This window comes from Bufo bufo, chromosome 1, assembly GCF_905171765.1.
Source record: "Bufo bufo chromosome 1, aBufBuf1.1, whole genome shotgun sequence".
Taxonomy (NCBI): Eukaryota; Metazoa; Chordata; class Amphibia; order Anura; family Bufonidae; genus Bufo; species Bufo bufo.
The window spans coordinates 427,021,560-427,046,651 of NC_053389.1; the positions used below are offsets into that span (position 1 = coordinate 427,021,560).

General features: G+C 42.4%; 1 protein-coding gene across 2 annotated transcripts in view; it reads left to right on the forward strand.

The window, feature by feature from the left end:
• Window positions 1-25,092, forward strand: part of HTR4 (5-hydroxytryptamine receptor 4) — a 707,781-nt gene that overhangs the window by 424,274 nt on the left and 258,415 nt on the right. For both annotated transcript variants that reach the window (XM_040406579.1, XM_040406590.1), the window contains exons 5-6: window positions 15,687-15,840; window positions 22,412-22,980. In XM_040406579.1, the coding sequence (XP_040262513.1) occupies window positions 15,687-15,840; window positions 22,412-22,980 (723 nt within the window). The remainder of the gene's footprint in view (window positions 1-15,686; window positions 15,841-22,411; window positions 22,981-25,092) is intronic.

Here is a 25,092-nt window from a genome sequence, read left to right on the forward strand (position 1 = left end):
AGTTGCTGGCCATTAAGTTGGCTTTTGAGGAGTGGCGTCATTCGTTGGAAGGGGCGATTCATCCGATCATGGTGTTCACAGATCACAAAAATCTGGCCTACTTGGAATCAGCTAAACAACTGAACCCGAGGCAGGCCAGATGGTCTTTGTTTTTCACCAGATTCAATTTAATTGTGACTTATCATCCTGAGGTTAAGAACGTCAAGGCAGATGCCTTGTCACGTATTTTTCCTGGAGGTGGTGATTTTGAAAATGCAAGATATCTGCTCTATACTCTGACCTAGAGGTGAAGGTGTTAGAAGCTCAGGGATTCTTGTTCCTCTGGGAAATTGTTTGTTCCATCTGAATTGCATCACAAGATGTTTGAGGAACATCACTGTACGGTTCTTACAGGACACCCTGGGAGCAGATCCACTGCTGACCTCATTTCTCACAGATTTTGGTGGCTCGGGTTGCGTAAGTGTGTTGAGGACTATGTATCAGCCTGTAGCACTTGTACATGAGCTAATGTAACACATACTCTGCCTTCCGGATCTCTACTTCCGTTGCCCATCCCGTCCAGACCATGGAGTCATTTATTCATGGGTTTTATCACTGATCTACCTAATTCTTCAGGAAACACAGTGCTTCTGGTGGTAGTTGATCACTTTAGTAAAATGGTGCACTTTATAGAATTGCCGGGCCTACCCAATGCTAAAACTCTTGCACAAGTGTTTGTTGGTAACATTGTGAAAATACATGGCATTCCATCTGATGTGATCTCGGATCGTGGGACTCAGTTTGTTTCCAAATTCTGGAGGGCGTTCTGTACTAGACTGGGAGTACAACTGTCCTTTTCTTCGGCTTTTCATCCTCCGTCGAACGGACAGACTCTGATTAGTGGGAACGCACTAATCAGAGTCTGGTGACTTACTTGAGATGTTTTGTCTCTGAGAACCAGGAGGAGTGGTCTTCATTTTTGTCTTTAGCAGAGTTTGCCATAAACAATAGTAGACAGGAGTCCACTGATAAGTCGCAGTTTTTTGGGGCATATGGGTTTCACCCGCAGTTTGGCACATTTTACATTATACTTCTGGTATTCCTGAGGAAGAGCGTTTTTCGTCATCATTGTCATCTATATGGTGGAAAATTCAAAATAACTTGAGTAATATGGGCAATAAATATAAACATATGGCTTATAGGAAACTTATGAATGGTCCGGACCTAAGAGTGGGTGATTCTGTGTGACTGTCCACAAGAAACATTAAGTTGAAGGTACCTTCTTGGAAGTTGGTTCCAAGGTTTATTGGTCCATATAAGATCACTGCCATTATTAATCTGGTAGCCTTTCGTCTTGAACTCCCTGAGGCTCTTAAAATTCATAATGTGTTTCATAAATCGTTGTTGAAAAGATATGTTAAACCTTTGGAGCCGTCTTCCTTGCCTCCCGCTCCTGCCATGGTGGACGGTAGTTTGAAATTTCAGATCGCCAAGATAATTGACTCTCGAGTTCTCTGTAGATCCCTTCAGTATCTTGTTCACTGGAAGGGTTATGGACCAGAGGAGAGTATGTGCAATGCCAGTTGTTTGGTGAAAGCTTTTCACAAGTCTCACCCTGATAAGGTCGGTCCTGAGTGCCCGGAGGTCACCCGTAAAAGGGGGGGTACTGACGTTCCCGTGACAGGTACCACGAGATCAGTGAGACTGGCAACACGTGGTTTGATCTGACTGGTCCCTTGTGGATCAATTTGTGTCTGTGTTGTTTCTTTTAATGGCCACAACCTTTACCTCAGGTGTTGCTTATGTGGTCATTTAACCTTCCCTATTTTGTGTGGCTGCTCCCACCAAGCTGCCAGTTTATAGCTTCAGCTTCAGTCTTGTTGTGGATTGCTGGTGTTTGGATCTTGGCAGAGTTCCTGGTGCTTCCATAGCCTTTTGAAGTTTACTGTTGGGGTTCCCCTGTTGTTTACTGTTGGGGTTCTCTTGTGTTGCTCTTTTCCCTGACATCTGTGTTTAGGCCTAAGGGAGACTCCTGTTAATTGTGCATGCAATTTAGTTTCATTCAAATGACAGCAGATGGGTCGAAGCATCCTTGTCCTAGAAAAATCAGCAAAAGATCTGCAATACTTAACTAGCACCATGACCCCTTCATGGAAATCCTGGCAGATGGATACCTAGGTAAAGTGTGATAGTATCCTAGCAATATGACATCACTTAAAGGGAACCTGTCATCAACTTTATGCTGCCCATACTAACAACAGTATAAAGTATAGACAGGTGAGTTGATTTCAGTGGTCTGTCATTTATAAGTTAAAAGTAAATGGTTGCCGAGAACCAACATCACAATCATTGCAGACTTGGCCTGGAAAAGAGTCCACCTGAGAAGAGTCATGGTTATTCATGAATTCCTGCTCTCCCTGCCCACCTGCTGATGATTGACAGTCTTCTACCTAGTTTTCATCCTTTCTATCTAGGAGAGAACTGCCAATCATCAGCAGAAGGGCAGGGAGAGCAGGAGATTATGAATAACCATGACTCTTCTCAGGTAGATCTGACTCTTTTCAAGGCCTGGGCTGCATTGATTATGATACTGGGTCTCGGCAACCACTTACTTTTAGCTCATGAGTGACACGCTGCTGAAATCAGCATTTCTGTCACTAATTTATGATGCCCTAAGTGAGGTCAGTATAAAGTTGATGACAGGTTCCCTTTAATGAGGTAGAATGATGCCAGTCTCCTATAATTAGCGTTGATCTGGACCACCAGAATGGCAGATGATCTTACAGTGTGCCCAGGCTCTGATACTATAGTGGGTCCGAAAAGGCCAGGAGAAAAAAAAAACATTTGGAGCTGCCTTTGGAGCCATTCACTTGCTACTAGGGTCTTTTTCTTTGAATCAAAATCTATTAGACTTTATTGATGATATGAAGGTTGGGTCCAAAAAAACATTTCCTCTGGTAGGCCCAAGAAACCCCAGACTGACATTGCCTATAATTTCCCAAAGCAGCCTGAGGCAGGGTGCAGTGAACACCTTCATCAGCTTCGTGAAGGAAGGACCACACTGTTCAGGCAGTGATATGACTGCTATAGCGCAAACAAATTATACTGCCAAAACCAGAAAGTATCTGTCCACATGTAATACATCATATTCCAGCAGCATTCACATATATCTTTTATTATGATAGCCAGAGAAGGAAATTCAACGCAGACAGAAATACTGCTATAGTGTGTGCATGTGTGTGCACAGACTGGGTGTGCAGCTAAGCCAGAGCCACAGCCTGGATAACAGAGAACTGGACAAACAAGAGGAGAAGTTTCAGTCTTGTGGTGCTAATGCACAGTATCAGCTGCTGAGTGTCAGAACCACCCAGAAACAGGAGAAGCTGGAGGCAAGTATAGCCTAAAGGAGCACAGGAGCGTACAAGCCACAACATTGTTGGACAACACAGGCAAGTTGTGTCATCAGTAAAGATGGCCTTGTGGTTCGCCTGGCAGTCGTTTCGCGGCGAACTTTGGGTGTTCACGATTCGCCAAACATGCGAACATATGGAGATATTTGCGCCTGCCATATTCTTTTACCTTGTGAAGAACTTTGACCCATGACACATCCATCAGGTGGTACAGGAAAGCCAATTGAGACGTTTAAGCACATGGACATACCCCCTACCTTTATAAATAGACCTGATCTGGCCGCCATTTTACATTCAGTGTCTTGCCAGTGTAGGGATAGGTTGCTGTGTGGAGCAGGGACAGGCTGTTAGGGACACCAAACGCTAGCTAATAGGACCACAAAAGTCCTTTTAAGGACTGGTATAGGTGTGCTATCGATAGGTGTGATACACAGAGGGGTGCGATATACTTAGAATACACTTTTATAATGAGTCAAAAGCACATAATTAGATCTATATAGTGATCACCTGGAAGTCAGGGGGCTAGGGGCTTACTAGGGCCATTTTTATATAGGGTAAGGTTCCGGTCGGGGTCGCTCTTATCAGGGCGGGTGGTCTGTGGTTAGGCTATCAGGGCCAGAATAGCACCTCCCTGTAGAGCAATATCAGGGACAGTTCTTTGCCCACCCTGTCCTTCAATACCACATCATCATCTAGCCCAGGGATAGATGTTTTTTGCTTTCCCTCCGGGATTCATGGATGTGCACTGGAACCCTCCGGAATCTGGTAGGACATATGGTTTCTGATTTGGTGGCGCCGAGCACCTGATTTAGTGCCGCCGAGCACTTGTTATTGCCTACCACATCTATGCTATGATATCTTTTCCATTCACAAATCCGCAAAATGGGTCCGCATCCGTTCTGCAATTTTTCGGAACGGGTGCAGACCCATTCATTTTCAATCGGGCCGGAATGTGCTGTCTGCATCCGCATTTATGGATCCGCATCCACATTTGCGGATCCGCACTTCCGCATCTGTGCTTACGTTTCCGCAAAAAAATAGAACATGTCCTATTCTTGTCTGCAATTGCAGACAAGATTAGGCATTTTCTATTATAGTACCGGCGATGTGCAGTCCGCAAATTGCGGAATGCACATTGCCGGTGTCTGTGTTTTGCGGATCCGCAAAACACTTACGGACGTGTGAATGGACCCTCATAGTAACATTATTAAAGGTTAAAGGGGTTCTGCACTTTCATTTAACTGATGATCTATCCACTGGATAGATCATCAGCTTCTGATTGATGGGGGTCCGACACCCGGGACCCCCGCCGATCAACTGTTTTAGAAGGCAGCGGCGCTCCAGCAGCGCTGCGGCCTTCTCACTGTTTACCGCCGGCCCACTGACGTCACGACTAGTATCAACTAGCGTGGGCGGGGCTAAGCTCTGTTCACTTGAATGGAGCTTAGCCCCACCCACGCTAGTTGATACTAGTCGTGACGTCAGTGGGCCGGCAGTAAACAGTGAGAAGGCCGCGGCACTGCTGGAGCGCCGCTGCCTTCTCAAACAGCTGATCGGCGGGGGTCCCGGGTGTCGGACCCCTGCCGATCAGAAGCTGGTGATCTATCCAGAGGATAGATCATCAGTTAAATGAAAGTGCAGAACCCCTTTAAGTTTTATCTTTATGTATATTCTAATGGATTGCCTTCCTTGTACAATGTTATAATATACTTTCTATGTTAGAAAGTATATTATAGTGCATTTGTATTGTGCGGCAGTTGTGTGCGGTTCTGCTGCGATACTGCAGGTATATAGAGGGACAAGCGTTATTGGAACAAATAATTTTTACTGGTGTGATATACCAGTCGCCCCCCCAAAAAACTGATTGAAGCGGGGTGTTATATACCAATATACTTTCTTTATAGTGCATTTGGGTACTGTATAATGGATTTGCGCATGCGCGTACGCGAAAATTATATTGCCGATATTTTGCATTGAAAAAAATAATGAATGGAGATCGCAAATTCGAATAATACATCTGGTATGTCACTGTCCATGTTGTGGGACTATTTGTGCACTTCTAGTAATTATTTTTTGGCTGCAAATATGAGCTGAAGGTTTTTCAGGTTCTCCTGCTATTAAAATTAATGGGACCCGCTGCGAACTTGCGGTTTGTGAACATTTGATCACATTCGCGAACCGGCCCGGCAGATGTTCGTCCATCACCAGTCATCAGGACAGACATTCCCAGAAAAGGGCAACTGTTGTGTACAGAGGCTAAGCACTATATTGTTCATAACTTGTCCTCAGATTAATCTAGAGCAGTGTTGGAGAACCTATGGCACGGATGCCAGAGGCGGCACTCAGAGCCCTCTCTGTGGGCACCCGCAAAAAAGTCTATGGTGTACCAATTTGCCTTACACTTTTCCTGCCATTCATCAGTGCAGGGTGCACTATGTATGGCACAGGCAGCGCTTTGAATACAGGCAGGCTGTTATAGCTGAATGATAAAGTACATAGAAGATATACTATAGTGGACTGTAGTATTCAGGATAAATTCCCCTGTTGGCACTTTGTGATAAATAAGTGGGTTTTGGGTTCTAATTTGGTTACTCGGTCTGTAAAAGGTTCACCATCACTGATCTAGAATGATTGTTGAGTTGCGGATACTGTTCAAGCATTTTATTATCCTGAGTTCTGCTGTGAACTATATAAAGACTGTTCTGTATGTATCGACTAGTTACATCTAGTAACAATTAACCCCTTAGTGACCACCGATACGTGTTTTTACGGCGGTCACTAAGGGGCCTTAGGCTGGGCCCAGTCTAAGCGCTGCACGGCTCCCCCGTGCAGCGGGGAGCGCGGACCTGGCTCTCACATGAGAGCAAGGTCCCTGCTCTAACATCCCTGACCGGCAGGAGTGCCGATCCGTACTGTTTAACCCTTTACATGCCGGGCGCAATGGCGCCCGCTTCATGTAAAGTGGTGACAGAGGGAGCGCTCTCCCTCTGTCTCCCATCAGCACCCCAAAAATGCGATCGCGGGGTGCTGATGTGTTGGGAAGCTTACCTTGCTTCCGATCAGGGCCCCGAGCCTGTCTTCCGTTACCTCCAGCAGGCTGTGCCTCTCTGGCGCAGCCTGCTGGTCAATGTTTGAATAGCATTGCTATTGAAATGCAATGCATTATAGAGATAATGCATTACATTTTAAAAGCAATCAAAATACTGTATATTATAGTCCCCTTGTGGGACTATTAAGTAGTAAAAAAAATAGAAAAAAATACACATTTATTAAATAAAAAAAATTCCATAAAATAAAAAAATATGCTTTTTTTTTCCATTGAAAATACGCTTTTCAATGAAAAAAATTGCAAAAAGAAAATATACCCCATATGTTTGGTATTGCCGCGTCCGTACCGACTACATAAATATTACATAAATTATCCCCTATGGTGAACGCCGTAAAAAAAAAGACAGAATTTCGAATTTATTCTTAGTTTCCACCGAAAAAAACGTAATAACAAGCGATCAAAAAGCGGCATTTACTCCAAAATCATACCAATGAAAAATACAAGTCGTCTTTCAAAAATCAAGCCCTTACACAATTCCATATAAAAAAATAAAAAAAAGTTATGGGTCTTGTGAAGTGGCAATGCAAAATCATTTTTTTGGTAATAAAAGTGGTTTTATTGCAAAAAAAGTAGTAAAACGTAAACAAAATTATAAGTATTTAGTATCACTGTAATCATACTGACCCAGAGAATAAAGATATTATGTTATTTGTACCGAAAAATGAACGCCATAAAATTTATAATGTAAAAACTCAGTGGCAGTATTGCTATTTTTCCCCATCTCCCTCCCAGAAAGAGTTAATAAAAGTTAATCAGAAAGTTATGTGTACCCCAAAATGGCGCCATTAAAAACTACAACTTATCCCGTAAAAAACAAGCCCTCATAAAGCTATGTAGATGAAAAAATACAAAAGTTATAGCTCTTGGAACGAGACCATGAAAAAAGGAAGAAAAGCGCTTGGTCATAAAGGCCCAAACAGGCTTGGTCACTAAGGGGTTAAGTAGCATCTAAAAACTTGTTTATAGTATCTTCTAGATCTCCATAGATGTGACTACTGACTGCAATGGATGTGGTTGATGTTACCCTTAGAAATAGAATTCTTAACAAATGTGTTAAATGAGTCACTGCTAAAATAATACATTTCGATAGAAGCACATCCTAATAGAATTAAATTAGAGTCGTGTATCAAGACCTGATTAATTGTATATTGGTATATTGGTGGGAAAAAGCCTGTAATATAACAAATACATTAAAATATGCAAATTTATATTTGTATTTATACTCACCTGCTTCCCTGAGGCAGATTACTAATCCTATAGATGGTAGAAAAGTAGGCTGTCTAGACCTGCACCAGATTTATCACAGTGGCTCAGGCTGGATGATGAATCCGGTGCAGGGATAGACATCTTTGTCTAACCTTATACCAACAATTGGTTGTCTACTTTGCATCAGAATTTTACAGCAGAATTGTGGCACAATTTTGGTGCAAAATATTGCATTTTAGACCACATCTCTTTCTCACTAGGCACACCTCCTTGGTATGTTAGATGCAGTGGATTTTTATAAAACTAGATCTGCAAAATTGTAATAAAAATGTGCCAATTTGCACAGTTTTGTTTTGTTTTGCAGGAGCGGCAGTAACCCAGCTTGGCCAATACACAGTGTATGAAACTGTCCACTTCCAGCTCCGTATAGTGGGTTACCTCAAGTTGCTGCCTAAAGTTAAAAGGAACCTATCACGTTGAACATGGTGTCTGAGCTGCAGGCAGCATGTTATAGAGCAGAAGGAGCTGAGCAGAATTATATATGGTTTATGGAAAATTATTCAGTATAACTTGTATTTCATTCATTTAAATTCCTGCTCATTCTGGGTTTGGAGGTTAAGAAGGGGGTCCTATCAGTGATTGACAATAGTCTTCCCTAAATAGGATAAGAATATACTGTGGACACCACTCCCAGTGATTATAGTAAACAGGTGCTCGCCTCACAGGGTTTTGGTCCAACTCACCCCCAAACAGGTAGCCCAGAACAAGAGGAAGCAGCACCGCAACTTGATAGAAGTCAACAATACCCTTTAATTCAGATACAACGTCTTAAAAAGGCTATGTCAGCCGAAATGTTGTATCTGGATTAAAGACTATAGTTTTTTTGGATCAAAGTGGAGTGCTGCCTCCACTTTTTGTTTTCTATCCTTCCCTCTATGATTGCACATACGTACTGTAGAGAGCTGTTAGTCACTGATAGAACTGACTCATTGACAAAGTCCAGAAAGAGCAGAGATATAAATGTATAAAATGCAAGTTTTACTGAATCTTTTCCCATAAAACTATACATCAATCTGCTCAGCTCCTCCTGCTCTATAACATGCTGCCTGCAGCTCAGACACCATGTTCAACATGACAGGCAGTGATGGCCAGTTCGCATTGTTCGCCCGTGAACATATGCGAGCTGCCATCTTTTTTGACAAGTCCGGCGAGGCATTGGTAAGCCCTTACCTCTGGCAAAAAAAGCCAGTGGAGATGATATATCCAAAATAGTATAAATTTTATTGTATATTAAAATATGTAGAAAAAGGCAAGATAGAAAAAGTATACAGAGAAGCGAAAGGCAAAATATACTACTGGACTGTCATGTATCCCCACAAGGCTGATAAGCACTTACTGGGTACCAGGTTAGACACTGTGACTCACAGACACCCAATGTGTGTACCACTGATGGAAAATAACAAACACCATAATGGGAGACTATACAACGTGATACAACAATATATGGGAATTCCCCGGATGTCAGTGAGATCCACAGTCTGCGTCCTAGGTGGCCATAGACAACATGTATATGACAGGCTTAATAAAGTCTATCCACAGCCTAGTCTATAGCACAGCACAATGATAACATATATACAGCCTGAAGGATAACATAGGCCTAATATGGATGTGATATATAGCAGAGTGTATAGTGGTGTCTAACTACACCTAACACAGGTGAAGACATGACAAAAACCCAAGGAGATATAGTGACCCTAAGCGCAGGACCTCGACGCGCGTTTCACCTCAGCGGCTTCGTCTGGAATGTTGTGCTGTCAATCATAGACAGAGAGGTTTTGTAGGTTTACAAACCCTTACCTCTGCCTGTGCGCGAAAACAAGTGCGGTCAGCGGGAGCAGGCAGTTCCGAGAACAGCCACCGGGGGCCTTCATCGGGCTGTTCTCGGAACTGCCTGCTCCCAGTGATCGCACTTGTTTTCAGACCGGCTCGCGGCACAGGCACAGGTAAGGGCTTACCTGTGCCTCACCGGACTTGTCAAAAAAGATGACAGCTTGCATGTGTTCGCAGGCGAACAATGCGAACTGGCCATCACTGATGACAGGTTCCTTTTACTTGGCTTCTGCTACTTCTGTAAACTTTTTTGGGTGGTTTGCATTAACGTGGAATAAAAACTAGTTTGCAGCTTCTCCAGGCTACAGAGAATGTTCATGAACCGGTTTTCCGCACAGCAATGCATAATACGCAGGCTGTGCATGAAAAAATGATAATTCCAGCCATTCTGGACTCTAGTAGAGATCTGAAAGTCACTTCTCCAGCTTTGCATCATGACTCATTATTGAATTACCAGCCATCTGACTCCTCCATCAACCGCAGCAAATCTTCTGTTAATTATGGAAATTGTATCTTGTGCTGAGGTTTCACCTTATTTCCGTGTACTTTTCAGCAAAGGCGTACAAATTGAATCTGCTTGGGTTATAACAATTTACTACAATGTTACTTTCCTGACGTAAAGGAGCTAGGCTCCATATTGTAAAGTTGGTATGGCTGAGCCTGTTAAGCCTTGCCCACAGTTCCTGTTATTATTCATATTCATATGGTATGGCTGATGTTGATTTATAGAATTGCGTGCCAAACCTGATTTACATATGGTTATGTGTAGGAGATTTCAGCTATAAAATATATTTCATTTCTAATATTTATCAAGGAAGATTACTTACCTGTAGTAGATAACCAGGTAAAACTGGGAGGCTGAAATTTTCTTAAAGAGCACCTGACCCTTCTTCTGACTTGTGTGTTTTAGTAACTACTTGCATTCCCCGATAACTCTGTTGTACTATTCCTCTGTTATTTGTTATTACTGCTAGAAGTTTATGAAGGAATTGCCAGCGGTACATTTTGATGTTAGCAGTTCGGGCTTGTCCCTGCACTGGCATGTAGGAATAATAGAGGAATGGCAAAACACAACATTAAATAAAAATATGCCCCAGAATTGTTATTGCATGGGGAATGTGAGTAGTAACACACCAACCGACTGTAACTGATGTTTTAAAAAGGTACAGCGTCCCATGGCCTGGCTTAAGGCAATATCATGACAGGACAAATCACGCTGGTTGGGAATGAGAGCTGAGAACTTCACATTTTTGCAAGCAGTCACCTCAGGGGATACTTAAATCAAAGGCATGGATGTACTTAGAGATCTGGGGGCCCAAGACCAAAAATTTTAATGGAACCCCGGCTCTACATGATCTTTAAACACTACTACACCCCTAACTATGTCATAGGCAGTCTTAGTGCCATATCCTCTCTGTAATTTCCCAACATATCTTTCTAGAGCTGTAAAGAGGGAATCTCAGGACTGGTTCTCACAACTTATTTAAATAGGCCATGCAGTCAAACTGGTCTGGGTTTCCAGGGGCTCTATAACAGCCATATCATCTGCCTCTTTCATGCATGTGCCCTGGATTGAAGGGCAGTTGGCAGAATTCCTGAAACCTGTTTGTTTTACTTTCTAGAACATGGGAACGAGTGCCAGTCAGTTCTCCCTTTGCATGTTTGCTTACAGCAGTATAACAGAGCTCAGCTTCCCCCTCCTGGAAATTTGAACTATAAACACGGGCTCATTTATGACCACACAGTAGTTACACTTTGTTTTTTAATTGTAATTTACATGAAACATTTTAGAAGTTTTACATAGAAATCTCTAACAAAGCATCATTGAATTTCAACACCAAAAATGGAGCATCCACAGAACCAATTATTCCGTTCACAAATGAAGTAAGAAACTAGCAGCAAAAAATGCCACTGCCAGCCCGAACTATAATGCCAGCCCAGGTCCAATAACCAGAAAATATAGTTATAGAAGTTAAAGGGTTCAAAGACTTTTCTACTGATGACTAGTGTTGAGCGAATTAGCAATTTCCAAGTTCGGCGTTTGGGTCATCTAAGAATTCCATAATGGATCCCGTAACCACAGACCATAACGTAATTCTATGACGGCATGCACCACAGAAGCCTATAAGAGGCATTCCGTATTGCATTACGTCATAATAGAAGTATATGGCCAGGCCAGCATAGACTCGCAAGTTCGCTCAACACTACTGATGACCTATCCGGATAGCTTATCAGTATCTGATCAGTGGGGGTCAGACATCCGGGACATCTGACGATCAGCTGTTTGAGAAGGCACCGATGCTTACAGTAGCGCCGCGGCCTTCTTGCAGCTTAGCCTAGGTTATTTGACATCATGTTCATTCGTCACAAGGCCTAAGCACAACTCAGCCCCATTGAATTGAATGGGGCTGAGCTGTGGTATCAAGCACAGTTGTTATGCAATGTATGGTGATGTGTTTGGTGAGCTGAGAGAAGGCCACGCTCCACTGCAAGTGTTAGTGCCTTCTCAGACAGCTGATCAGCAGGGGTCCCAGGTGTTGGCCAATCAATATAAAAGAAAACCCCTTTAAAACCACATGTACTAGAAGAAATTGGTTGGCCATTTCTAGTCTTGGAAATGAAAAATATCCTGATACTGCAGTGGTTAATTGCAGGGTATTACTAAATACATTCCCATGTAGTTCTTGGGTACTGCAAGTCAAACAGCTGTGTTTTCTATAGCAGCTCCCATTTTACCATAAAAGGTTGAAAATGAATGTCGTAACCTGATGGTAATGCTTTCGTTTTGCCGTCTGAATATTTTTGTGATAGCTTGTAGCCTGCAGTAAAAAAAACTGGCGAAAATGTCATTGTATAGACTGCTGATGGATTTTCAAGGTACCAAAGTTTTAGATCCGACCAGTAGCTCATTGGAGCAATTCTAATTAGGAGATGTTGTTTAAGCAGCGATCACATACATTTTGCAGTTTTGGTTCAAGGCGTAAATGATTTTCCTGTGCAAAAGTCTCTAAAATATATAATTTATCTTTAATGGCACGCCTGCTCCATATGTAACATATTAGAGAATGATTACATTCTGACATATGATAATGAAGGAAATAACATCATACATTGCAGATCTTTAATGGAAGCGGTATTACACACGTGCGGCATATGTAAGTGCCGTCACCCATCACAAAGTGTCAATATACTGAATTGAGTTATAGTCTAATCATGGATTCCCGTATGGCAGTTATGTGTTCACAGACCTAGGTTTATGGAAGTGCCATGATGATCAGGACCATTTTACATTAGAGCTGTCAGTTATAATATTGAGGTTTAGTCTGCCTCATATTCCAGCATAATAGTAGCAATTACAGCCCAGACTGAACAATCTGACAGTGATTTCTTCTGTATGAAGTGACTGGCATTATTCTATGTGTTAGGACAGGTGATAATTCAACATAAAAATATGTTATTTACATTAAACTGGAAACAGAAATTTGGAATATTGGAGTTTTTTTTTAGTAGTTTGAGAAAGCTCAAGTGCAAATGATCCCAAGACATATATTATAGACTGGAGAGGGAGCTTCAAGTTGAAGGAAATTAATCTGAGATACATTAGATAGATGGTGACAAGATGGAATTGGAGATATGGGAACCTGACTGACAGACAGGAGATGGCTTGTTATGTCAAGAATGTGGACCTGTTTTTCTAACATTTGGAAGAAAAAAATGTTTGTCAAGGTCAGAATAGGTGGTTTCAGAAATGTTAATGTTCTTATTGGCTAACTAGTGTTCATAATCATCCAGGCTTCAAGACTTGTTACATTCATCCTTTAGGTATGATTTTTCTAAGAAAATACTGTGTATAGTGCAGCTATAACCTTCAAGAGACAAAGAAGTGGTTTATTCGTAGAGGTGATGGCCATTCCATGGATATTGCGCTAAACTGTAACTCTTTCTGATTTTGATTTTAATCAGTTCAGCCATTTTCCACAGGCATTAGTTGAGCAGCTATAACTTTTTTATTTTTTGGGCTTGCAATGTGATTTATTTCTGTGGTTTTTTTTTTGTCCAGAATAATTCTGGTTTATTTTCCCACACACATACTTTTATTTTTTTTAGGAAGTAGACTTTTGATGCACATAAATCTAAAATAAAAAGTAAAAAAATGCTTTGTTACATTTTACACTTTTTATTTCGTCCATCATTGCCTACTGTAATTCTTGTATAATATACAATATATGATTATATTGGATAATCAGGTCTTGGCCAGTAATGTGACAGATATTTGTACAGGAAACTTTTTTTGAGGATTGGTTTTTTTTTTGCAATATTTTCTTATTTAATTTTTTTTTTATAGTCTGCTGCTCAAAGGTCAGAACAGGGTACTTCTGCCCAGTACAGGGCTGTGCTGGGTATAGTTAGTCCCTGTAGCAGCCTCCAAGAACCATCACATTATGGGTGTCAGGTACGAGCATTCCTAGATGAACAGTTTCCTGGAAAGTGGATTGGTCGTCGTGGGCCAGTTGAATGGCCCCCAAGGTCTCCCGATCTGACCCCCTTAGACTTTTATCTTTGGGGTCATCTGAAGGCAATTGTCTATGCTGTGAAGATACGAGATGTGCAGCACCTGAAACTACGGATACTGGAAGCCTGTGCTAGCATTTCTCCTGCGGTGTTGCTATCAGTGTGTGAAGAGTGAGAGAAGAGGGTTGCATTGACAATCCAACACAATGGGCAGCACATTGAACACATTTTACTCCGGGAGCGGGGTAAGTATATTCAGCGTGGGGGGCACAGCATATGGGGGGGGGGGGCTTTTTTTAGGATTGGATAACCCCTTTAAAAGGTTGCGCTTTGAAAATGGCGACTGTTGGAGGATCCCGTCCATCAGCGGCCTCCATTAATTTACAATGGGGATGGACAGGGAAACTGGCGCATTCACAGTCCATCCCCTGGGGAAGGGTGGCCCACAGTGCCAGCAGTCTGACATCTGTAATAATTTTGTCTCGTCGTCTTGTTTTAGAGTAGACTAAATTATTGTGTCTAGCAGGTTGCAGCATCATGCCATGATGCTGCCTCTTGCAGGTTTAAAACACCAAAGGAGCTTGGGCCTCATAATATGAGGAGGAGGGGAAGTGGATGCTGGTTTTCCATCTCTCTTCACAACCAGGACAAGCTGCTGTTAGAAAGAGGGACTCCTCTGTGATCCTCAGCAGACTTCCAAGGTATGCAAAAGAGAAATAGAGGACATGTCTAGGGATCCAAAGTGATGATAGACATCCAGGGGCTGTGGACATTAGCTTGTGCCAAGTAAAGAGATTTTCCATCTGATATATATATATAAAAAAAAAAAAAATGGCTGCAGATTAACTGATTGATCCAACACTGCACCACAGCCAATACTCCTTTGGTCTCCAGCTGGTGTTTATATATATATGGCAGCAGTGATGGCAAGCTGTAGCTTCATGTGACCACTGCAGCCAGTTGCTCTATGGAGCATGTTTACTGCTGTCAGAGATTGGCTGCAGTGGTCACGTGGTTTTCATTTGATTGCTGAGGTCATGTAAATAAATATATTGTGTGCGCATGTATATATGTGAGTGGCATGTGGTATCAGTGGTGTGTGTGCAGCATTTGCAGCATATGTCTTATATGTTAATGGTTTGTGTGTAGCACATGTTCTGTATGTGAATGCTGTACGTGTGTGGCACCAGTCCTATGTGTCCTATGTGAAACTGGCATGGCCAATGTCTCCGATGTATGTGTCATGTACGTAACGTGTGTTAGAGGCTTTTGTAGAGGATGTTGTGGATGAGTTATGTTTAGGCTGTGTGTGTGTGTGTATGCACTTTTTGTCTAGCTCTGTTGCCGTCAAACACATAGGGCCCTAGGAGCACAAGAAGTTCTTTACTGGCAGTGTCCGCCCCTGGTCGACAGTAAACACAATCCTGTTCCTTTTTGTTGAAAGCAAGTGACATAGGATTTCTTAATTTATATTACTAGTATATATTGTGATAGTCAGACCAAGCCTATAGATAATCCTGTGTGTACCATGTTCAGACCGTACATTTATCTATTCCTCCGTTTTGTTTTTTCTTTCTAAGATACTACGCTATCTGCTGCCAGCCTTTGGTTTACAGGAACAAAATGACACCACTGAGGATAGCGCTGATGCTTGGGGGATGTTGGATTATCCCAACTTTTATATCATTCCTGCCAATTATGCAAGGATGGAACAGCATTGGCATCCTAGACTTGGTGAGTTGAAAAAAAACGATCAGAGGCTGTAAATGGTAACTTGTAAAAGCATGATAATTTTATATATCAAATGGGGTTATTGACATGCAGCTGACCTTTTTGTGTAACTATAGCTCAAATGCGTTAGCTTACAGTCTTAGGACAGCTAGAAGCACTCCCAACAGTGCACTCGGCATTTGTCAATATTATATGAATATGATGAAAGCTACTTTTTAAATCTTTTTAAAGCATTATTGTAATAGACATGCAATAAAAATATTGTTACATAAGTATACACATTACATTTTCCTCTCTGTTAGCGCCCCCGGCTGTTCATCCTTCTGGTCTACCTTCTCCTGCATTAAGTAGTGGACTCACATGTTCAGTGACTTCCCTGCTCCCCCCTCTCATAGTGTTCTCATAGTGAAGCAGCCCAAACATCTTTCATTCACTTCTAAATATATAGAAATATAAAGCTCTATCTCTCTCTAGACAGTGAAGAAAGAAATTGTGGGGGCATGACTTATCATATGTATCTCTGAAGCTATATGTTAGGGAGTATTTTCTACATAGGGGAGAAAGGGGTTAACAAGAGTTAAGTGTAGTACATCATGGCAGATGTCAGTGCTTGATGAGCCGACCCATCAAAAGGGAAGAAAGTCCTCCAAATATGTAAGTACAAAAGAGTTTAAATTTGTGGTATAACCCCTTTATAATACTTAAAGGGGTTGTCTGAGAGAAACAAAGTCAGTTATTTTTTTTCTAAATACAGCACTGCTCTTATCCATGGACTGTGTCTGGTATTGCAGTTCAATCCCATTCCCAGTTTCAGTACCAGGCCCAATATGTATGTATAATCGTTCCCTTTTCAAGTTGATGCTGACAACTGATCGCGTATTATTATAATAAATAAAAAAAACTAGGAAAACCTAAATGTGGAATTATTCAACAGTATGCGCCACTAATTCAGTAGTCTTCTACACATGTTCTTTCTAATGGCGACACCATGTGGCTAGCATCCATTGGGGGGAATTTACACCAGTTTTTTGGGGAAAAGTGGTAAAGGATCAGTGGACAGGGTTTGTGGGAGAGGATGTAATCTTCCATGGATTGACAGATTTGCCATAATCTACATCAAAAACTGGATTTGCTTTTCTGCTCAAGGACAATCATAAGATGCACCAAATTATTAAAACATTAGTTGGAATTTGATCCAGAGTGCTTCACATTATGATGAAGCGCCAGTCTTAGTTACTTCCCCCATTATGTTTTGTGTTCATTGGGTGTACAGTCAGATTTAACATTTTGGAAAATTTGCTAAATTTGTTGCTTTCCTATGACATTCTCTGTTCACACTAACCACATGGCTTCTGTTGCTATATTGTTTTGGATCCAATTTTGAAAGGGACCGACATACACTATCCAACCCTACTGACTTTAATGGGGTCATTTGAGGTTCTGTCTGGGTATATTTGCAGACTGTTTTATTGGTCCAAAATAAGGCTAGAAAAGTATAATAATATTACATGTAGATGTATCAGTTTTTTCTCTAATCTCCTATTGGATTCCCCTTTGTAGAATAGTAAATTCTAACTTTTCAGTGCTATTGGCGTTCTTCAATTTATGTTTTAAACTACTTCCAGTTATTTCCATGGACATCTTAAAGAAAGTCCTTTTTTTTATTTATTTAGTAACATGTAGAATATTGGAAGTTAAAAATCCACCCTGAGAAGTCATTCCACCACAAGCACTTTAGTAGCAATATTGAACAATGTTCCTTACCTCGTCTATAAATGCTTCACATTTATACTCTCAGATAAGCATTCAATTAATTCTAGCAATACAGTGAGATGCCGAAATTTGTAAGAATGAGTCATAGAAATTACCCAGAATCAGAATGTTAAAGGCAAAATGAAAGCCTCCTAATATTATCATAGCCCCTGCAATATGAAGCTCTATTTGAATGACGATGGAAACAAAGGCAGAGAATCTGACAGATTATTATTAACAAGTGCTGCAATCCTACCAGAACACTATCTGTAATAGTCTGTTTCCCTTTTACTCTTAGGCTGGGTTCACACACATTAGTTCCGGATGCGTCCCGGTGTGTTGCGGCAAACCCGCGCGAGTAGGAATGCAATTGCAGTCAGTTTTGACTGCGATTGCGTTCCGATGTTCAGTTTTTATCGCGCGGGTGCAATGTGTTTTGCACGCGCGTGATAAAAAACCGACTGTGGTACCCAGACCCGAACTTCTTCACAGAAGTTCAGGTTTGGGTTCGGTGTTGTGTAGATGTTATTATTTTCCCTTATAACATGGTTATAAGGGAAAATAATAGCATTCTGAAATCAGAATGCTTAGTAGGTGATCAATTGAGGGTTAAAAAAATAAATAAAAAATAACTCACCTTCTCCTCTTGTTCGCGTAGTTCTCCCGGTCTTTAGTTCTTTAAAAGATGAACTATGGGCTAAAGGACCTTTGGTGACGTCAGATCACATGCTCCAATCACATGGTCCATCACCGCGGTTGATCACCTACTAAGCATTCTGTTTTCAGAATGCTATTATTTTCCCTTATAACCATGTTATAAGGGAAAATAATATAGTGAATTGACTGTCACCTAGCAACCATGCGTGAAAATCGCACCGCAACCGCACTTGCTTGCAGAATATAGAGCATGCTGCGATTTTCCCGCAACGCACAAGTGATGCGTGAAAATCACTGCTCATCTGAACAGCCCCATAGAAATGAATGGGTCAGGATTCAGTACGGGTGCAATACGTTCACCTACCGCATTGCACCCGTGCGGAATACTCGCCCGTGTGAACGCAGCCTTAATCCCTGCAAAAAGAAATAGATGGAAAAATTAAATGGCATATATTACCGGCTTATTTCAGTGTGATGGTTTAACGAATCTATTGGTGTACAGATTTAAAGGGTTTCTGTCACCCCATTAAACCGTTTTTTTTTTTTTTTCTTTAATAATAATCCCTATAGTGCGATCTCATGATACATAATCAAATTAATAATTTTGGTTCAGTAGATTTTGCTAAAAAACGATTTTTAAAATATGCTAATTACCTTGCTACCAGCAAGTAGGGCGGCTACTTGCTGGTAGCAGCCGCATCCTCCGATGGTAATGACGCCCCCTCGGCATGCTGATTGACAGGGCCAGGGAAGGTAATCCTTCTCTGCTGGCGCTGTTAGAATTTGAAATCTCGCGCCTGCGCCGTACCTGGCTTCAATCGGCGGAGGCGCACTGAGAGGCGGCCGCTCTGCTCGACCGCTCCATCCTCAATGCGCCTGCGTCGATGACGTCATCGCATACAAAATAGGGTCACATGTGGTATATTTATAATGCCCTGGCATTTTAGGGGCCCTAAAGCGTGAGAAGAAGTCTGGAATCCAAATGCCTAAAAATGCCCTCCTAAAAGGTACTCGTTGGACTTTCGGCCCCTTTGCGCACCTTGCCTGCAAAAAAGTGTCACACATGTGGTATCGCCGTACTCAGAAGAAGTAGGGCAATGTGTTTTGGGGTGTATTTTTACATATACCCATGCTGGGTGAGAGAAATATCTCTGTAAATTGACAACTTTGTATAAAGAAATTTTAAAAGTTGTCATTTACAGAGATATTTCTCACACACAGTATGGGTATATGTAAAAATACACCCCAAAACACATTGCCCTACTTCTTCTGAGCACGGCGATACCACATGTGTGACACTTTTTTGCAGCCTAGGTACGCAAAGGGGCCCAAATTCCAATGAGTACTTTTAGGATTTCACAGGGCATTTTTACTCATTTGGATTCCAAACTTCTCACGCTTTAGGGCCCCTAAAATGCCAGGGCAGTATAAATACCCCACAAGTGACCCCATTTTAGAAAGAAGACACCCCAAGGTATTCCGTGAGGGGTATGGTGAGTTCATGTAAAATTTTATTTTTTGGCACAAGTTAGTGGAATATGAGACTTTGTAAGAAAAAAAATAAAAATAAATCAATTTCCGCTAACTTGTGCCAAAAAATAAAAATCTTCTATGAACTCGCCATGCCCCTCACGGAATACCTTGGGGTATCTTCTTTCCAAAATGGGGTCACTTATTGTCTTCTTTCCAAAATGGGGTATTTATACTGCCCTGGCATTCTAGGGGCCCTAAAGCATGAGAAGTAGTTTGGAATCCAAATGCGTAAAAATGCCCTGTGAAATCCTAAAGGTACTCATTGGAATTTGGGCCCCTTTGTGCACTTAGGCTGCAAAAAAGTGTCACACATGTGGTATCACCATACTCAGAAGTAGGGCAATGTGTTTTGGGGTGTATTTTTACATATACCCATACTGTGTGTAAGAAATATCTCTGTAAATTACAACTTTTAAATTTTTTTTATACAAAGTTGTCAATTTACAGAGATATTTCTCTCACCCAGCATGGGCATATGTAAAAATACACCCCAAAACACATTGCCCTACTTCTTCTGAGTACGGCGATACCACATGTGTGACACTTCTTTGCAGCCTAGGTGTGTAAAGGGGCCAAAAGTCCAACGAGTACCTTTAGGCTTTACAGGGTTTCTCACAATTTAGCCCCCCCCAAAATGCCAGAACAGTAAACACACCCCACAAATGACCCCATTTCGGAAAGTAGACACCCCAAGGTATTCACTGAGGGGCATAGTGAGTCCGTGGGAGATTTTATATTTTTTTGCCAGAAGTTAGCAGAAATGGAAACTTTATTTATTTTATTTTTTTCTCAGAAAGTGTCATTTTCCGCTAACTTGTGAAAAAAAAAAAATCATACATAAACTCCCCATGCCCCTCCGCGAATACTTTGGGGTGTCTTCTTTCTAAAATGGGGTCATTTGGGGGGTATTTATACTATCCTGGCATTCTAGCACCTCAAGAAACATGACAGGTGCTCAGAAAGTCAGAGCTGCTTCAAAATGCGGAAATTCACATTTTTGTACCATAGTTTGTAAACGCTATAACCTTTGCGCAAACCAATAAATATACACTTATTGGATTTTTTTATCAAAGACATGTAGAACAATAAATTCGGACACAAACTTCTATAGAAATGTAATTATATTTGAAGAATTTAACCAGGGAAATTTTAAAATACACTTTTTTTGAGAAAATTGTGGTCTATTTTGATTAATATCAGAAAAACGAAAAATCTCAGCAGCAATCAAATACCACCAAAAGAAAGCTGTATTTGTGAGAAGAAAAGGAGGTAAAATTCATTGGGGTGCCAAGTTGCTTGACCGAGCAATAAACCGTTAAAGTTGTGAAGTGCCGATTTGTAAAAAAGGGCCTGGTCACTAGGGGGGTATAAACCTGTGGTCCTTAAGTGGTTAAAGCCGAAACCAGGAGTGAATAAAAAAAAAAAAAAAATAATAATAATATCTGTCCTAGAACTTTCTCTCCTTTTATGATCCACTCCTGATTTTGGCTTGAAAAACTCTATAATAAAATGAGCAGAGGTGAGTTCTGAAATGTGCAAATATTAGGGGTACCTATGACAGTGTACCCGATAATGAAGGGGAATTAAAATCAGATATACTTCATAGCAGATATCAGTGAGGTGCTATGATAAATCAGTATGCCTTTTAAAGGGCATCTGTCAGCAGATTGTACCTATAAAGCTGGCTGACCTGTTACATGTGCGCTTGGCAGCTGAAGGCATCTGTGTTGGTCCCATGTTCATATGTGCCTGCATTGCTGAGAAAAATTATGTTTTAATATATGCAAATGAGCCTCTAGGAGCAATGGGAGTGTTACCATTACACCTAGAGGCTCTGTTCTCTCTTCAACTGACACTGATAGAGAAATGAATATCATTCAGTTTCCCTTACTCAGCTTCTGCTTACAAAGAACAGAACAAGATGGCTTCCACAGACAAATGGCTCCCATATCCAGCTACAGCTTCTGTTCATCTCAAGCAAGCAGCTTCAAGAAAACAAGGAAACAAAGACTAACGGCTTCACCCATCTGGAAGGGGGGGGACTTCCTCTTGCATACAGATGTGGCAGAAAATAGATACATGTATCTAGGCAGAGTTTTTGGCCAATAGCGAAGATATACGCCACCCTACATCCCCCGCTTCTTCCTCTTCTATATTTGCTGCTCTATATAATGTCAGCTGTTCCGCAATAAAGTAGAGAAGTTACTTTGACCCTACTTGAGTCAGTGTGACTTCTTCTGTGCATGCACATATACCGGAAATACCATTCTAATTTGGAACAGAGCAAACCCTAATTACCCTGTTTAGGGGTGACTTTACCAACACGTCCTCTGCACTTTGATTGACCGGGCCAGGCGTTTACCCTGCCTAGCCCTGACAATCAAAGTGGAGAGTATGCGGCAGTTGCAGAGAGAGCAGAGATTCTTTGTGTAAAGCCAACACCCCTGTTGCTCCTAGAGGCTCATTTGGATTTTAAAAAAAACATCACTTTCCTCAGCAATGCGGGCACATATGAACATGGGACCAACACAGATGCCTTCAGCTGCCAAGCGCACATGTAACAGGTCGGACAGTTTCATAGGTACAGAACTGCTAAACATGAATGCTAAACATTGTTTTTCCTTTTTTTCAGATAGAAAAGAGAAAATTCAGCAACGACTCCAATTCTACATACTGCATCTTTATGGTCAACAAGCCGTACGCTATAACATGTTCAGTGGTAGCTTTCTACATTCCGTTTTTCTTGATGGTGCTTGCTTACTATCGTATTTACGTCACAGCCCGAGAACATGCCAGACAAATTGGAGTTTTACAGAGGGCTGGTGCCCCAGCAGATCATCGACATCAGCATCCTGATCAACATACTACTCACAGGATGAAGACAGAAACCAAAGCTGCTAAGACACTGTGCATTATCATGGGTTGTTTCTGCCTTTGTTGGGCCCCATTTTTTATCACCAATGTGGTTGACCCTTTCATAAACTACACAGTACCAGGGCAACTGTGGACCGCTTTTCTCTGGTTAGGCTACATAAATTCAGGGTTGAACCCTTTCTTGTATGCCTTTTTGAACAAGTCTTTCAGGCGTGCCTTCCTTATCATTTTGTGCTGCGGGGATGAGAAGTATCGAAGACCTTCCATTTTGGGGCAAACTGTCCCATGTTCTACCACAACTATAAACGGATCTACACATGTACTTAGGTAAGTGCGTATACAGTTTATGCAGTTTGGAGAATCATGCTTAGTACCTTCTTGTTTAGTTCTAGTCTGATGTGTAGTGAGTCATTATTAGGAACTGCAACCCTTGTGTTCTGCTTATACATGAACAGATTGCATTAGCTCAGATATGCATACAGTATTATAATAAGAATGTGAAATCACCCACAAGCTTTGTAATGTATTTCACACAATTGTCTGTCTTCACTTCTTCCTCACCTTGAAATTTGTGTCTGATCGTCGGGGGTCCGACACCCGGGACCCCCGACGATCAGCTCTTTGAGAAGGCAGCGGCGCTCCAGGAGCGTCGCGGCCTTCTCACTGTTTACCGCAGGCCCAGTGACGTCACGACTAGTATCAACTGGCGTGGGCGGGGCTAAACTCTGTTCACTTGAATGGAGCTTAGCCTCGCCCAGGCCAGTTGATACTAGTTGTGGCGTCACTGGGCCTGCGGTAAACAGTAAGAAGGCCACAGCGCTCCTGGAGCGCCGCTGCCTTCTCAAACAGCTGATCGGCGGGGGTCCCGGGTGTCGGATCCCCGCCGATCAGATGCTGATGATCTATCTAGAGGATAGATCATTAGTTTAAACAAACTGCAGAACCCCTTTAAACTTGAGGTATTGATAATAAATGGGCTCACAAAGTCTCTTAAATGAGTGCTTGATAGCTTAGAGAACAAGCCAGGATTTAACAATCCCCAGGACCCCCACTAATCAATAGGAACAAAGGCATCCTGGGTAACTACTTTTAAAGGGTTGTTCATGTGGGGCAAGTTATCCCCTATGAACAGGTTAGGGTATAACTATTAGATCTGTGTGGTCCTACTGATCTCGAGAACAGGGACCCGTAACCCTCAGGGCCCTCTAAATGAATAGAGAGGCACAGGGCCGGCCTTTGGGGTGTGCGGGCTGTGCGGCCGCACAGGGCGCCATAGCAACAGGGGCGCTGGGCGGCCGACAGCTCGCAATGTAATATGCGGCAGGCGAGGCTGCACTTGTGTTCTCCCTCGGGGCGCCCCCTCCATCTCCCCCTCCCCTGTCTGACCTGATTCCTCCTCCCCTGTGTCTGACCTGCCTGCTGCCCCCGCCGCTGCCAATAAGAAGAGAGACGGGAGGAGGAGGGGAGGGGCTGTGGCCACTGCGCCACCAATGAAGATAACTGACCTGTAATACAAATACAGGAGGCGGGTGCCGGAATCAAATAGCCGACACCCGACCTCTGTGACAGGGAGCTGCGATCAGCTGCAGCAGTTGAGTTAACCCTTCAGGTGCGGTACCTGAGGGGTTAACTGTCACAAGGTCGGGTGTCGGCTATTTGATTCCGGCACCCGCCTCCTGTATTTGTATAAGAAACATTGGTGGCACAGTGCGCCGCCCCCCCCCCCCCCCCCCCCACACCAACACCCCAGTATAAGAAACATTGGTGGCTCAGTGGGAAGTGCCAATGAGGGTTAAAAAAATAATTAAAAAAAATAACTCACCTCCTCCAGTTGATCGCGTAGCTGCCGGTCTCCTGTTCTTGCTTCAGGACCTGTGGTGACGTCACTGAGCTAATCACATGGTCCATGTGATCATGTGATGAGCACAGTGATGTCACCACAGGTCCTGAAGAAAGAACAGGAGACGATCAATTGGAGGAGGTGAGTTAATTATTATTATTTTTTTTAACCCTCATTGGCACTGCCCACTGCGCCACCAATGTTTATTATATTGAGGGGGGGCGCACTGCACCACCAATGTTTATTATATTGCGCCACCAATGTTTATTATATTGGGGGGGGCGCACTGCGCCACCAATATTTATTATACTGGGGTGTTGGGGGGGCGCACTGCACCACCAATGTTTATTATATGTGGGGGGCGCACTGTGCCAATGTTTATTATATTGGGGGGGCGCACTGTGCCAATGTTTATTATATTGGGGGGGCGCACTGTGCCAATGTTTATTATATTGGGGGGGCGCACTGCGCCACCAATGTTCATTATATTGGGGGGGGCCCACTGCGCCACCAATGTTTATTATACTGGGGTGTTGGGGGGGGGGCGCACTGCGCCACCAATGTTTATCATACTGGGGTGTTGGGGGGGGGGGCGCACT